A 13,038-nucleotide genomic window follows, 5' to 3' on the forward strand; every position below is an offset into this window, starting at 1 on the left:
TATACCGTTGATATATACAATGTAGATGTTAGTAGACATACCGTTGATATATACAATGTAGATTTTAGTAGATATACCGTATATATATACAATGTAGATGTTAGTAGACATACCGTTGATATCTACAATGTAGATGTTTGTAGATATACCGTTGATATATACAATGTAGATGTTAGTAGATATACCATTGATATATACAATGTAGATGTCTGTATATATACCGGTGATATATACAATGTAGATGTCTGTAGATATACCGGTGATATATACAATGTAGATGTTAGTAGACATACCGTTGATATATACAATGTAGATGTCTGTAGATATACCGTTGATATATACAATGTAGATGTTTGTAGGTATACCGTTTATATATACAATGTAGATGTTTGTAGATACACCGTTGATATATACAATGTAGATGTTTGTAGATATACCGTTGACATATACAATGTAGATGTTTGTAGATATACCGTTGATATATACAATGTAGATGTCTGTAGATATACCGTTGATATATACAATGTAGATGTTTGTAGGTATACCGTTTATATATACAATGTAGATGTTTGTAGATACACCGTTGATATATACAATGTAGATGTTTGTAGATATACCGTTGACATATACAATGTAGATGTTTGTAGATATACCGTTGATATATACAATGTAGATGTCTGTAGATATACCGTTGATATATACAACGTAGATATTTTGTAGACATACCGTTGATATATACAATGTAGATATGAGTAGACATACTGTTGATATATACAATGTAGATGTTTGTATATATACCGTTGATATATACAATGTAGATGTTTGTAGGTATACCGTTTATATATACAATCTAGATGTTTGTAGATACACCGTTGATATATACAATGTAGATGTTTGTAGATATACCGTTGACATATACAATGTAGATGTTTGTAGATATACCGTTGATATATACAATGTAGATGTTTGTAGATATACCGTTGATATATACAATGTAGATGTCCGTAGATATACCGTTGATATATACAACGTAGATATTTTGTAGACATACCGTTGATATATACAATGTAGATATGAGTAGACATACTGTTGATATATACAATGTATAGTTCGACGAGATAGGCAGCTGATGGAATGGATGGATGACAAGTACATGTACAGTGATAGAGAGAATATTGATATATACAGTTATGATAGAATGACGAGATAGCTAAATGGATGGATAGATGAGTGGTTGGTAGGTAGGTGTGTGGGTGGGTATGGACGTGTGTGTGAATGGATGAGTAGGATAGGTGGGTGGATGTGTGGATTTTGGGTAAGGGTTAGGTGGCTGATATTTGGATAGATGAATGGATATAGACAGATAGCAAGATGCTGGAGACATAAATATTTAAGTAGTAGGGGTGGATGCACTGAGATGGATGGATGGATGATAGAGCATGAAGAAATGGAAATTAACAGTCGAGGCTGATGGACAGATTAGGAATAAAATCTGACGATCGACACGTGCTAATCGAAAACATCGTTATATAGTCATTCCAATGAACACATCGAATATAATTGTCATTGTCGTCCTAACCAGGTTCTTGTCCTAACCAAATTACACCGCAAACTTTTGAAGAAATTATCTCTTTATGAACACTTTTACAAAATATGACTACTTTTCTCTGAACAATGACAGGGCCGCGTTCTTTGTCTGCCAAATGGCTTTACATTCGGAAATTGAATAATCACGTCTCTGTGATGAAAATAAACAGATGATAATTGATGCTGCAACATATTATCGTCACGTCAGTAGCACTGCAACCAGACAACCTGCCTCGTTACCCTATTGTACCGTTTCATTTCACTCGACAAATATCTTAATATCTTCAATCAAGGATTTTTTATTTGCTAATTTTCCGACGAGGACAATGTAAACGCCCTTTGAACAAAATACAACACTTTTAAACGCGGCAGCCGCTTAACAACACAGGACTACAGAACACCGCTCAGAAACATTTATATTAATTACGACATAGAGTGGGTTCCTGTGCATGGACGATAAACATTTTAATAGTTTTCTTCACGGTAATTACGCTGTAAAATTGCCAGACACCCTGACTGCTTCACCCCTCCCCCTTATCTGCCCCAGCGTCTGGTCGAGGAGGGGGATCACTGAAATCCTCCTCAGTTTACCCTTCCGGAATATAACGCTTTTACCGTTTTGTTATCCTTTTGTTTCGTAAGGCATCCACGCGACACAACCCAATGCTGCAAACTCGACATCAATAGTTATAAACGGGTAAATGTGAAGTCTAACCGCGAAGCATCCGAAACGAAATAATCCCCGCTATACCCCAGTGTGAAGAGGCAAGAATGGAGGCAGCGGGCGGGTCACGTGACGAGGGATATTACCCCCGCGAGCCAGCTAACCAAGTGAAGCGAAGCTAGGCAAATCAGTTTGTAGGCCTCCGTATTGAAGCCTGCACCATGTGGCTAGTGAAGGGCTCCAGTTTGTAGGAAACCCGTTGTTTGGCTCTCTGTTCACTGTGCGCTTGTACAATCGATACCTCAGTCATATCGAGACGCCGATCGCGTAGAGGGCCCGGCGATGAAAGCAAAATTGATGCGATCCTAGCCGTTGTGTCTTCGCTGGTTCGACTGCGGAAGAGTGATATACCGATAGAGAGGATTAACTACGTGAAGCTGTGGTGAAAGGAAATACACAAAAAGGACTAGTATAATATATTTCTTCACTGGACGCTGTCAAACCTGGAAACAGTGTATGTTACCGGTTTCTGCTGATATTGAGGTGAGTGTGCCTTTGATCAACACCTATCTCACCTGTACAGACTTAACGCTATTACGATTGATGATGTGTGGGATGGAACATCACATATGATTCCGCCTTTGTATTGGAGATTTGTGTTTATTAAGATGTGAGGTAACATCACATCTCCCCGGTGTCAGGTTTCTGTCAGACAAGTGCAACCACAATGCTTCACCTGATAAATCTACCTGCCGCGTTAGATTTTCTCTATAATCAATTCTTAGCATTAAGCATGCGCGATGGACAATAGACGCTAAACGGAAACGATTTACGATTTCGATATCAAAATAAACAAACCTTTTAACACATTACATTAGAAGCAGGAATAGCTTTTTTTTATAAGGCATGTATTAACAAAACTGACATAAGATCTTTCATGTTAAAGAAACAGGCCTGTTATCTTCACAACCTTTTTTAAAGGTTATTTCCGTGTGTTTAATCATGATTAGACGTTTAGCGTTTTTATTTACACTTTGTTTCCCTTTAACGGAAGTTCGCACTGGTATATCTTTTGCATGATTGAATCAGCCGGAAACATTATGAAAACTCTTATCTGAAAGTTAACAGACACCAGCTATTACATAAACTCTGGATAACTTCCGCGAAGCATTTTCCCGTCAACTCGGAATCTTGGGGATCTCGGGGATATTCGAGCCTTTGTAAGAACGCTGATAGACTAAACAAAGAGGTTGGGGGACTTAGGTAGAAAACCATATTGATTACAACAGAGATACTTCTTATGAAGTCAAATCCCATGCAATTATAAGCCTGATGGTCGATCGGTTCCTTTTCCTTGAAGCACTCTTAACAGGAATTCCGTTGTGTGTGCCCAGCAAAACATGGACAATTAACACACCGTTGTGAACGCGTCTACAAAGTGTTTTGTTTTATTGTACAATTTTCACGCTCTTGTTATTCTATCGACCCAAATATCAACGCATTGAAGATTGAGATGTTTGCACCAGTATGGCTATGTTCGCCATTGTACCTCAAAAAGCTTTAACCAGGGATGGATCATAGGATGATGGGACTCACGGAGGCGATGAATAACACTGACTTTATTGGGGATTCAAAGCGATGTCTTCACCGGGATGAAAATGGCATAAATACTTAAAACCTACATGGCGACTTTCCGCTTTGCATACCATTGTTCTGCGGCTGACGTTTTAAGACTATGCTGTCAAAGTCAGAGACGGTATGATCTGTCACAGACACTATGAGGTCTTAAGTTGCTGAGGATGGAATTTACAAGCAAACAGGGAGCATGTGGGTGATTAGATGTTTTTGTGTCGTTTACTGGGCATGTATGGCATTTCGAAAATGATGAATTTCACAACATGTTGCCAGCGGAATGGTGTGTGGTATTCAGTGATAATATTATGAGAGTATATGTATGATACCGTATACCTAATTACCATGCTGTTGACGTTCTCGATTAATATAGGGTAGGATGTGAACGCTAATGAAATAGTCTGCATAGTAATGCATCTTATTATGTCATATATATGAACCAAAATATATTATACATTTATGCTATTCATTTTCATACGTGTTGAATTGCTTTTAATGACACGGTCCCTAATACATAATGTAGAATTGTTAATGTTTCGATGTGGTTTTAACTGCTATCGTGATCTTGACGAATGAACTATGATCCTAAGTTAAGATTATACCAATTTATAGTATTTGTGTTTTCTCATAAATCGATATTAGTAGAAGTATCACAATTTGAAGATGCTCAATAATAACGACAACAATTATGACTTTTTAATGCGATCAACTCAAATAACGATCGATTTAAGTTTGAAAAATGATACCCTGTACGTTGCGTTTCCGACTATATCAATAATTCATAATTCTTCTAAATGTTTCAATTCTGTTAATAAATCAAATGCTAGTTAAATATTTTACGTGTAACACGTTTCATTTCAATAAACCTTTGAATAATAACGTGAAACGGAGTGTCAAAACGCAGTGATTGCATCTAATCACTTCCAATTCGCATTTCAACAATAACTAAGAAAACTTCAATCATGTCAAGTGCGTGTCGATTGCTTGCCAGGTGACAAGAGCTCGTTTTGAGAGGATAATGTAAATCACACGTCTCTTTCATAGGCCTTTCCTGCCTCTGTAGTCTGACCAGCTGACCCTTAGTGAGATTTAGAGTGGACTTTGATGACCACTGACCTCGGAGGCTCGAACAATAATATTTTGTCCACCTGCATATTGGACAAACGGAAGGGTGTAATTTTCGAGACCAAACATCTCTTAATTAGCTATAACTCGCCGTTTTATGTCTGCGACAACATGTTCTCGTTTCAATACTTTCAAAACTGAATGGGTCATAAATATGTCCACCGGACCCTGTCAATCATAAAAGGAATATCCAGATCCTATGAAGATTGGCCTCTAGATGGACGGACGTAATGGGGCCATTTCACTACTTGAGCTTCGGGTTACTTTCTCGTACTATGGCCATAGGCAGATGGGTCATTTCACAGCCCCTTGACCAGATGAAGACGGTAGGTTGTTCTGGGTTTCTACTTCAGATGTAGAAGGTCATCAATGTCGCGTTAATTTGATTGTAACCATGCAGAGAACAATTCCACTTTGACCACCATCATAGACTTCACGACCTCAAGGAAGCCAGTAATACTCTTAACACTAAAATTATGGCGTATATACAGACGTACGTCTGTCGATGAAAGGGAATTTGACATGATTATGATTGACGCCAACCAAGAAGAGTGAATTTCTGAGACGTTGCCTGGGCTTCGATATGTTCTGAATAAAACACGCGTTAGGATAGACAACTGTTCGATCTGGTTCTGGCTATATCCAGGGCTGGGCAATTGACAAGGATGTAATGGCCGCATAACGTATATAAGTTTATGTTGTTCTTGCTGTTCTGTTCAATATTTATTTCGGATGCAGTACTTCAGCATCGTGGTGATTGACAAACCAGAACCTCATCTCTGGGTTGCAGCATCAGCTGTGAAGAAATAAATCTCAGTGGTAATTATTTTCGAATTTACTGCTATAAAACCGAGCCTCGCCTGATATAACGGTATTGAAATACAGTCGCCAATCCGATGTCATTTTCCCCTTGCGCCTGCAGGCTGAAATGGCTTATCAAGAGACACTTGTCGGCCGAGTGTCCCTCAAATCAAAGATTACGCTGGTCATCCGTCAGCACCTCCCCGGGGATGTCGCTGTTGGTCATCACTGTCCAGATGCTGTAACTCACGTTGATGCAGACGATGTCGTTATCAGCGACCCTGTTATCATTGTGTCTTATCTTATCTAAAGGCAAACCACTCAGACGCGATGACAGTATTCCAGGATTACGTCTGACGGTCATCCTGTCGAGTTGTCACGTAGGTAACAGTTACTTATTCTAAATACAGGTAATTATCAAGGTGTAACACTGTTGCTAATTCCACCCCTTCACCTGCCACCCCTGTAACGAGGTCAACAGTGGGGTGATGTCATTGTAAGTATTTACCAAGCTGTGTTATTGCCTCGAGCCTCGGAAGGTATAGTTTCTCACAACACTGACATTCGGATGCAACGTGAATGATAGTGACAATGAATATGATGATGGTATCAACAACACAATAATGGAAATAATCAAAATGATGATGGCGATGATGACGACGGTGATAATAATCATTAAAGTGACAACAGCGATAATTATGATGATGGTGACGATGATTACCAGCCCAAGGTCACATATTCTTGAATTCATTCATTGATAGAAGGAAAGTACACTCTATTTAAATATCGGCCTCTCTTTGGTCTGAATAATAAATACGTCTTACTGGTACCCATTTACTACTTAGTTATCAAAGTTCTTATGTGTATATTATTAATGCAGTGGTAGAGATTAAGCCGTTTTTAACATTCCTCTTTGAGATCTGCCCATAACTGAAATATATTGCTGCTTTTCTTTTGCTTCTTCGCACGATGCACACGTCGGTACATTTATTTGGTTTGCTCTTTATAACAACAGCTCAAAAATGTGGATGGATCTCCATATCACCCTAAGTCAGGCCTGTAGATAACTTCCAAGTTCATATAACAACGTCAACTATGTATTATCTCGCATAGATCATAAACACTATAACATTAACTCTCCCGTATGGCCACTGACTTACAATTTATCCCTAACATGCAAAGAGGCCACCCCCTACTGTCCAACATGACTTGAAGATACCCTCTCCCCAGGTGGTCTATACGTTACATACAAGGTGTCCAGTGGGCCGGATTACCTTGACCATGCACTGACCACATAATATGATCTTACCATACTCTATTATAGGGGCCTAGGCCCCTGCTGGGGTGGTAATGAGATGCGTGTCGAGTTCAATAGCAAGACTAACCAAACATGGTTCACATAGAGACATCGTCTATTCATCGGCATGCAGAATTTGCGGTTAATGTTATCTTGTGGAATCTCAAACTGTGGTCAGTGCTCAGTTTAGGAAGGGTAATCCCGGGTTAAGATGCCAGGTATCGGGTAAAAAGGCCAGGGGGTAAGGGAAATGAGGCCCTGGGGTCAGGGGTATTGTTTTGTGGACAGGCAGCGTGCCTTGCCAAGAGAGGATTAGTATTAGAGACCTATTCTCGCCTTAATGCCTTCGAAAAGTGGTAATACCATAGAATTATATTGTTACTTTATTCTGATTTTGATTGTCTTTGAATTCTGCGACCAATGGCTTGACCAATGAGTGACCGATGGCTTACAAAGAGTGCAATGACGTTTGTCGTGACCGACGTAGTCGTAGTAGAGAATCTTTTTCAGAAAGTTGATTCGGGTTCAGGTGAGCGTAATAGCGACAAAACAATTTCCATAATCAAAATAAATCTATGCTTAAAGTAGAACAATTAGTTGTTGTGGACCCAGCACACTGTCATGCATGCACATGTGGTCAAAACGGATATGGTTAAGTTCAGTATGTATGCTGGACCAGTGATAGGTAATTCTATAGTCTATATACACATGCCTAGGCTTAAACATTTTATAAAAACCGCTTTGACAAATGGTTTGAAACACGTATAGTTATAAGGATACTTGTAACCATCTTCAGTTGATATTCAAGTTCAGCATATCAGTGACCAAAATATGTTTTCGTCACAACCGTACTTTCGCTTTGTCTGAAACTAGGCACAGCCCCTTGCATTGCGTCACATCGGTGTTTAGTGACGTACTTAATCCAGGCTGTTGTTACCGTACCGCCGCCGTAACCTAGACATCTGCCATGGGCATTCCTGACTCCTGATTTGGACTCTCTGGGGGAGTGGGTTTGGTTGGGGGGTCACGACAATGCTCAGGGGGCCAATTTTAATCAAGAAGTGTGAAGTCGAAAATTGAAAATGACAAGTTGGATACAAGGCGGTGTTATGGCGACTCAAATTAGCGAGTTATTGATTAAGAAAACAAAGAGCTTTGCATTTCAATTTTCATTGGAGACAGAAAAGTGTGTATGGTTTAGGGTGTCTTCAATTGTATTAAGTGAAGAACTCTTGGAAGAAATTGGAATTGGTCTGTTCAGAGGGTTCGTCCCGTTGGCCACGGCGAGGCGTTGTCTGGACATTCGAGACAGGGGCAGTGGAGGTAATTGACGTTGTACATGTATTATTCTTAATTCCATTAGTCATGGGCATCTGAAATAAGAATCACATCTGACCCAACTGTACAAGTCAATGTCACATTTCCATGTTGTCGATATCAAGTCACTGGGCTCTAAGATTAGTGCCACTCCAAACTGAAATGAACAAATAATGGTTACTGCCAAGATATCTTTATCAAGTGACAGTGTTCTGAAATAGGTGCCAGGTCTTATTGAAATACCCAGTGTCACACTGCGCACCGTGGTATCGATATCAAGTGTTCTGAAATAGGCGCCACGTCAATGAAATAGAAGTCACTCTCAATCCTTATCAAGTGATGCAACTCTACAGCAAGAGTCACGTCGCACTGGAACGCATAACCAGTGTCACTTACTGCCACGTTGTCGATATCAAGACACTGACAACAGCTGTGATCCACAGCAACAGCAGCGTTGTACATTGCACATTCTTCCCCGCTCTCTTTTCAGTGCACACACACCAGCTGTGTTTACGATGTGTGATTGCTGTTGTGATTCACAGGTAAAACGTCTCACTCAGATGGCGGTAATAAAATAAACAAACTGTTTATATACAAGTCGACAGAGTGTCAAGCATGCATGTATATTTTAAGAACAACATTTGTTTAACCTATACAAACCCATCATAAGCGTTCCGTTTCTTGCATATCCAAAAGTAATCACCACGACCAGATAAAATAGATCTACCGTTAACACGGAGGATGTGCGTTATCAAAAGGATATTTCCCCCCGTTAATCTTCCAGGTGTAATGCAATCATATATTACGATTACATTTGTAATGATATGATTACATGAAAAACATCTTTTCAAGATGTTTGAATAAACATTTCGTATACCGTCCTACCTGTACGATAGGTTTATAAGCTCATTTCATTATTTAGTAATCCTGATACATATTGATCGCATATGTTGTTATTACATTTGCATATAAACGATTACACATTGTCAGACATGCATGTTTCTACAAGCAATGTGGTGATGTAACGAAACGTTGTTAGATAAACTGGGATTTCATGCGGAAGATTCAGCATGGGATTGCATTTCATATGAAACTGACACTATCCACGTGCAGGGCTAATCACTTGCTGCTGTCACTCTCTCGAGCTTTCCACATCTCTGATTGAGACGGATGGTGTTCATTTCAGTGCTCCTTGTAGATTTCACAAGCAGGTTTGATCCATGGCTCGCTGGTCTGTCGTGATTACCCAGCCCACCTCTCCAAAGCTTTGATTAGAAGTAGGCAAACTTAAGTTAATTGTGGGGTTGCACTCCAGACGCCTTCATAGGGTGACAGAGTGATTTATACAACTTTTACCTTACATGCAGTTCCATTGCGTATTCTGTCCGTGAAAAAAAACGTGAGACGTAGTGTAACTTGAAACGTCTTCCTCAGGCCAATGTGCACTGAAATACCAAGTGAAAGGCTTCATCTCAACACAACCTTAACTTTGTTTTTTTAACATAATTATAATTATCACATTATTAAAAAATGTTAAAGTCAATTATATTCACTTTGATCATAAGTTCAAGTTCCATATCCAAATAATCTGAAATTTCGAAATATTGATTAACTTTAACGATAATTTGTGTTAAGAGCAACGAATATTGAAAATTAAAAGGCTATTGAAGTTTAGCATTGAACTTGGTCAATATACAACAGTATGTTGCAGCCAACAACAGCTGCACCACCAGCATAATTATTAGTTCAAATGCAGTGTACTGGTGTCAATTTCAAATTTGCTCATTTCCATTCGTCTTTACCACCCAGCTGATGTATTTTAAACCTTGTCGATATCTCAGATTGCTGACTTGTGGCTAGAGTGCTCATCCAACTACATTAACACCCGACGCCCATTTCACTTGAGACTTACTGACAGCATGGGGGTGATAATTTTACATGCCGTCTCTAACTCGAGGTTTACACAAGACTAATCCAATTTGAAGGTCGCCTTGACATTTAACAAATCTAACCCTATTACTGAGTACAATGTGGGCATTGCCTACAAAAATGAACATGATTCCAGTCCTTTTTTAGATGAAACCAAATTTATTTTTTAAGTGATTCGCGTCTTACACGCTGACCTTTGCTTCCCTTTGCGAAACATTCCTGTTCGTTGGCGACGCACGCCCTACCGCGAGGGTGCAACATGTTAAAGAGCGGTTCTTAATAGTACATTCGATAGCCCAAGACTTGTCGATGCATATTTCATCAAAGAAACATCATACGGCCACGAAAATCATTTCAAAAAGTTACGTGCTCGTGTTGGATGTCAGAAAATCCCCAACCGTCTTAACCGTATATAAATGGACTCCATAATCTTGCCTGAGTTGATTTATTGTTAGAGTTTTCCCTCGATGGACAAGAAAGCATGTTATCGTCTTCATGCCGGCAGATGGTGAAGCTTATTTGTCTTGTTTTGTGCTTGCCGCCGCCTCCCACCTAGAATAACTTCACCCGGTCAACGCATCAAGTGGTCAAAACATGTAAACCCTATACAAACAAAGAACGTATGTTTCTAAATCTACCCTGCAGCGGAACGACAAGCCTACAGATGGAAAGTATTTCTAATAACTGCTTGCCTGTCCGGTATATAGTTATATGATTATCAGTGAATAACTTTTGAAAGCTTTAAACTTTACTTGTATTATTAGTACATACTGTCTTTCATGATATTAAAATATGAAATTTATATTTTGGTTAACATACACATGTATGTAGGTAATCAATAGCATGGTCGAGAGATGAAATATACATTTGAAATACTACAAGTGACTTTATCGTTCAATTAAGAGATTACTTGTACAAGTGTAACTTTATTTGGATGTGTGCTTAATTATTTATTTCAAAATTGCCTTTTGAGATTGAACTTAATGTGGTATTTCAAACCGTGAAATACATACGAATATATCCAATCTATAAACTGAATGCCTGATAATGTTCGATAAAATATACATGTAAGAACACTATACCAGAATCTTTGTTTAAATAACTAAGATAATTGAAGAAAATGCCTAGATTATTTGGAAACAAATATTTTGCGATAAGTAGTTCGGATTGCAAGTACTGGGAGATGGATATGAAATATAGATAGAAATACCACGTCAACTTTCGTAAACTAAACACACCGCGGCAGGAAGCTTCAACGGTTAAATACCAGCTTGAGTGTGTTTTCTCTTCATTCTAAGGTCTGTAAACACATCTAAAACGTTTTGCTTTATGATAACACTGGCACATTCAGGAAAAATGGCCAGCGGTCAATCAACATCTCTAGGCTATGGCAGATAAAAGGACTTAGGATGACTAGACTCTTCAATAACACTGAAGTGATAAGAGGAGCCCAAATGTCCGAGACTGACCACAAACAACAAACAGTCTGGTCAGGCTGGACAGCCCCTGACTGCAGGATTGTATTATGGCCTTGTTTATTTTGTTTTAATTTCGGAGAGGTGTCAGCAATGAGCTATGTAATTGACGTTGTCCTTGGACGTTTGAAATGTACTCTCGCTAGTGTTGGTTCAGGACGTTGGACTTAATTATTGTATGAAAATTGCGTGTCAAAACGGGAATATTAATATTGCCTAAAACTGCCTTGGGCGAAACGATTGAATTGAAGCATTGCAATATTGCTTTGGGAACATAAATAGTATATATTATACAGATGTTTTAATTGAAATTGAGATAAGTGCATATAGTGTTCTAGAAACGTTATTAAAATTATGTCGGTGTTGATGAAGAATTTACGCAAAACAGCTGGCAAGGATTCAATTGTTACTAATACAAATAATTAATAATTAATATATATGCAGATGTAGGTCAGACTGATGTTATGATGAAGCGGAATGGTATGTCGGTACGAGTACTGGGTTTGTTATTGACACACATGTGTTTTGATTGACATTGATTGACGCGACAGATATAAACAAAATGAATGTATTGCACGAGGTCGTTCCAGAGCCGAGTTTATTGTTATCGGAATAGAAACATGGAACGATTTATCCTTGACCAGGCCCATTAATTAAGAAGACGCTGACGAAAACAAATCGATAGAAGGAAAGTATTCCAAAACACGGCTTTTATTACCGGCGCGCCAGAAAACACGGCGATTTTATTAAGATCTATTAAGATAATCATTAGACCGTTGGGCGAATAGCAAGACTGACATTGCCCCAATGGTGTTCTAAGCTCCGGATCTGGATTTCCAATGGAATGGATCGCTGAGAGCGTTTCACAATTCTGTGCGTCGGTAAAACTACCGGACATTCCCTTGACCGATCGGACCTTTGAGAGCCTTGAGAAAGCGGTAATAAAGGATGCGGGAGAGTGGTCATTGTTGGTCAGCTTAATAAAGTCGGTCGGTCAGTGCTTGGATGTGCAGGCATTCATGCCACGGGAGAGAGGGCTAGTCAGCTGCTTCGTTTGAGTGGTGAGAAAATTTGATTAATTTTTGAAGGGCATGAAAGTTGTTGAAAGAGACGCCTTAAGTTTATGGCGTCTAGGGTTGCTCATACTGCGACTGGCTAACATTGATTTCTAGGTATTTGTGGTGATGAGGTCCAAGTTATGACAGGAATAT

General features: G+C 39.1%; 1 protein-coding gene across 1 annotated transcript in view; it reads left to right on the plus strand.

Annotated features, from left to right (window-relative positions):
• The first annotated feature begins 2,246 nt into the window (after window positions 1–2,246).
• Window positions 2,247–13,038, plus strand: part of LOC139442627 (uncharacterized) — a 76,901-nt gene continuing 66,109 nt past the window's right edge. Inside the window, exon 1 of the mRNA XM_071223482.1 lies at window positions 2,247–2,794. Within this exon, the coding sequence (XP_071079583.1) occupies window positions 2,768–2,794 (27 nt within the window). The 5' untranslated portion in view covers window positions 2,247–2,767. The remainder of the gene's footprint in view (window positions 2,795–13,038) is intronic.

The sequence above is a fragment of the Haliotis cracherodii genome, unplaced genomic scaffold, assembly GCF_022045235.1.
Source record: "Haliotis cracherodii isolate W230 unplaced genomic scaffold, xgHalCrac1.p SCAF_5, whole genome shotgun sequence".
In the NCBI taxonomy this organism is placed as follows: domain Eukaryota; kingdom Metazoa; phylum Mollusca; class Gastropoda; order Lepetellida; family Haliotidae; genus Haliotis; species Haliotis cracherodii.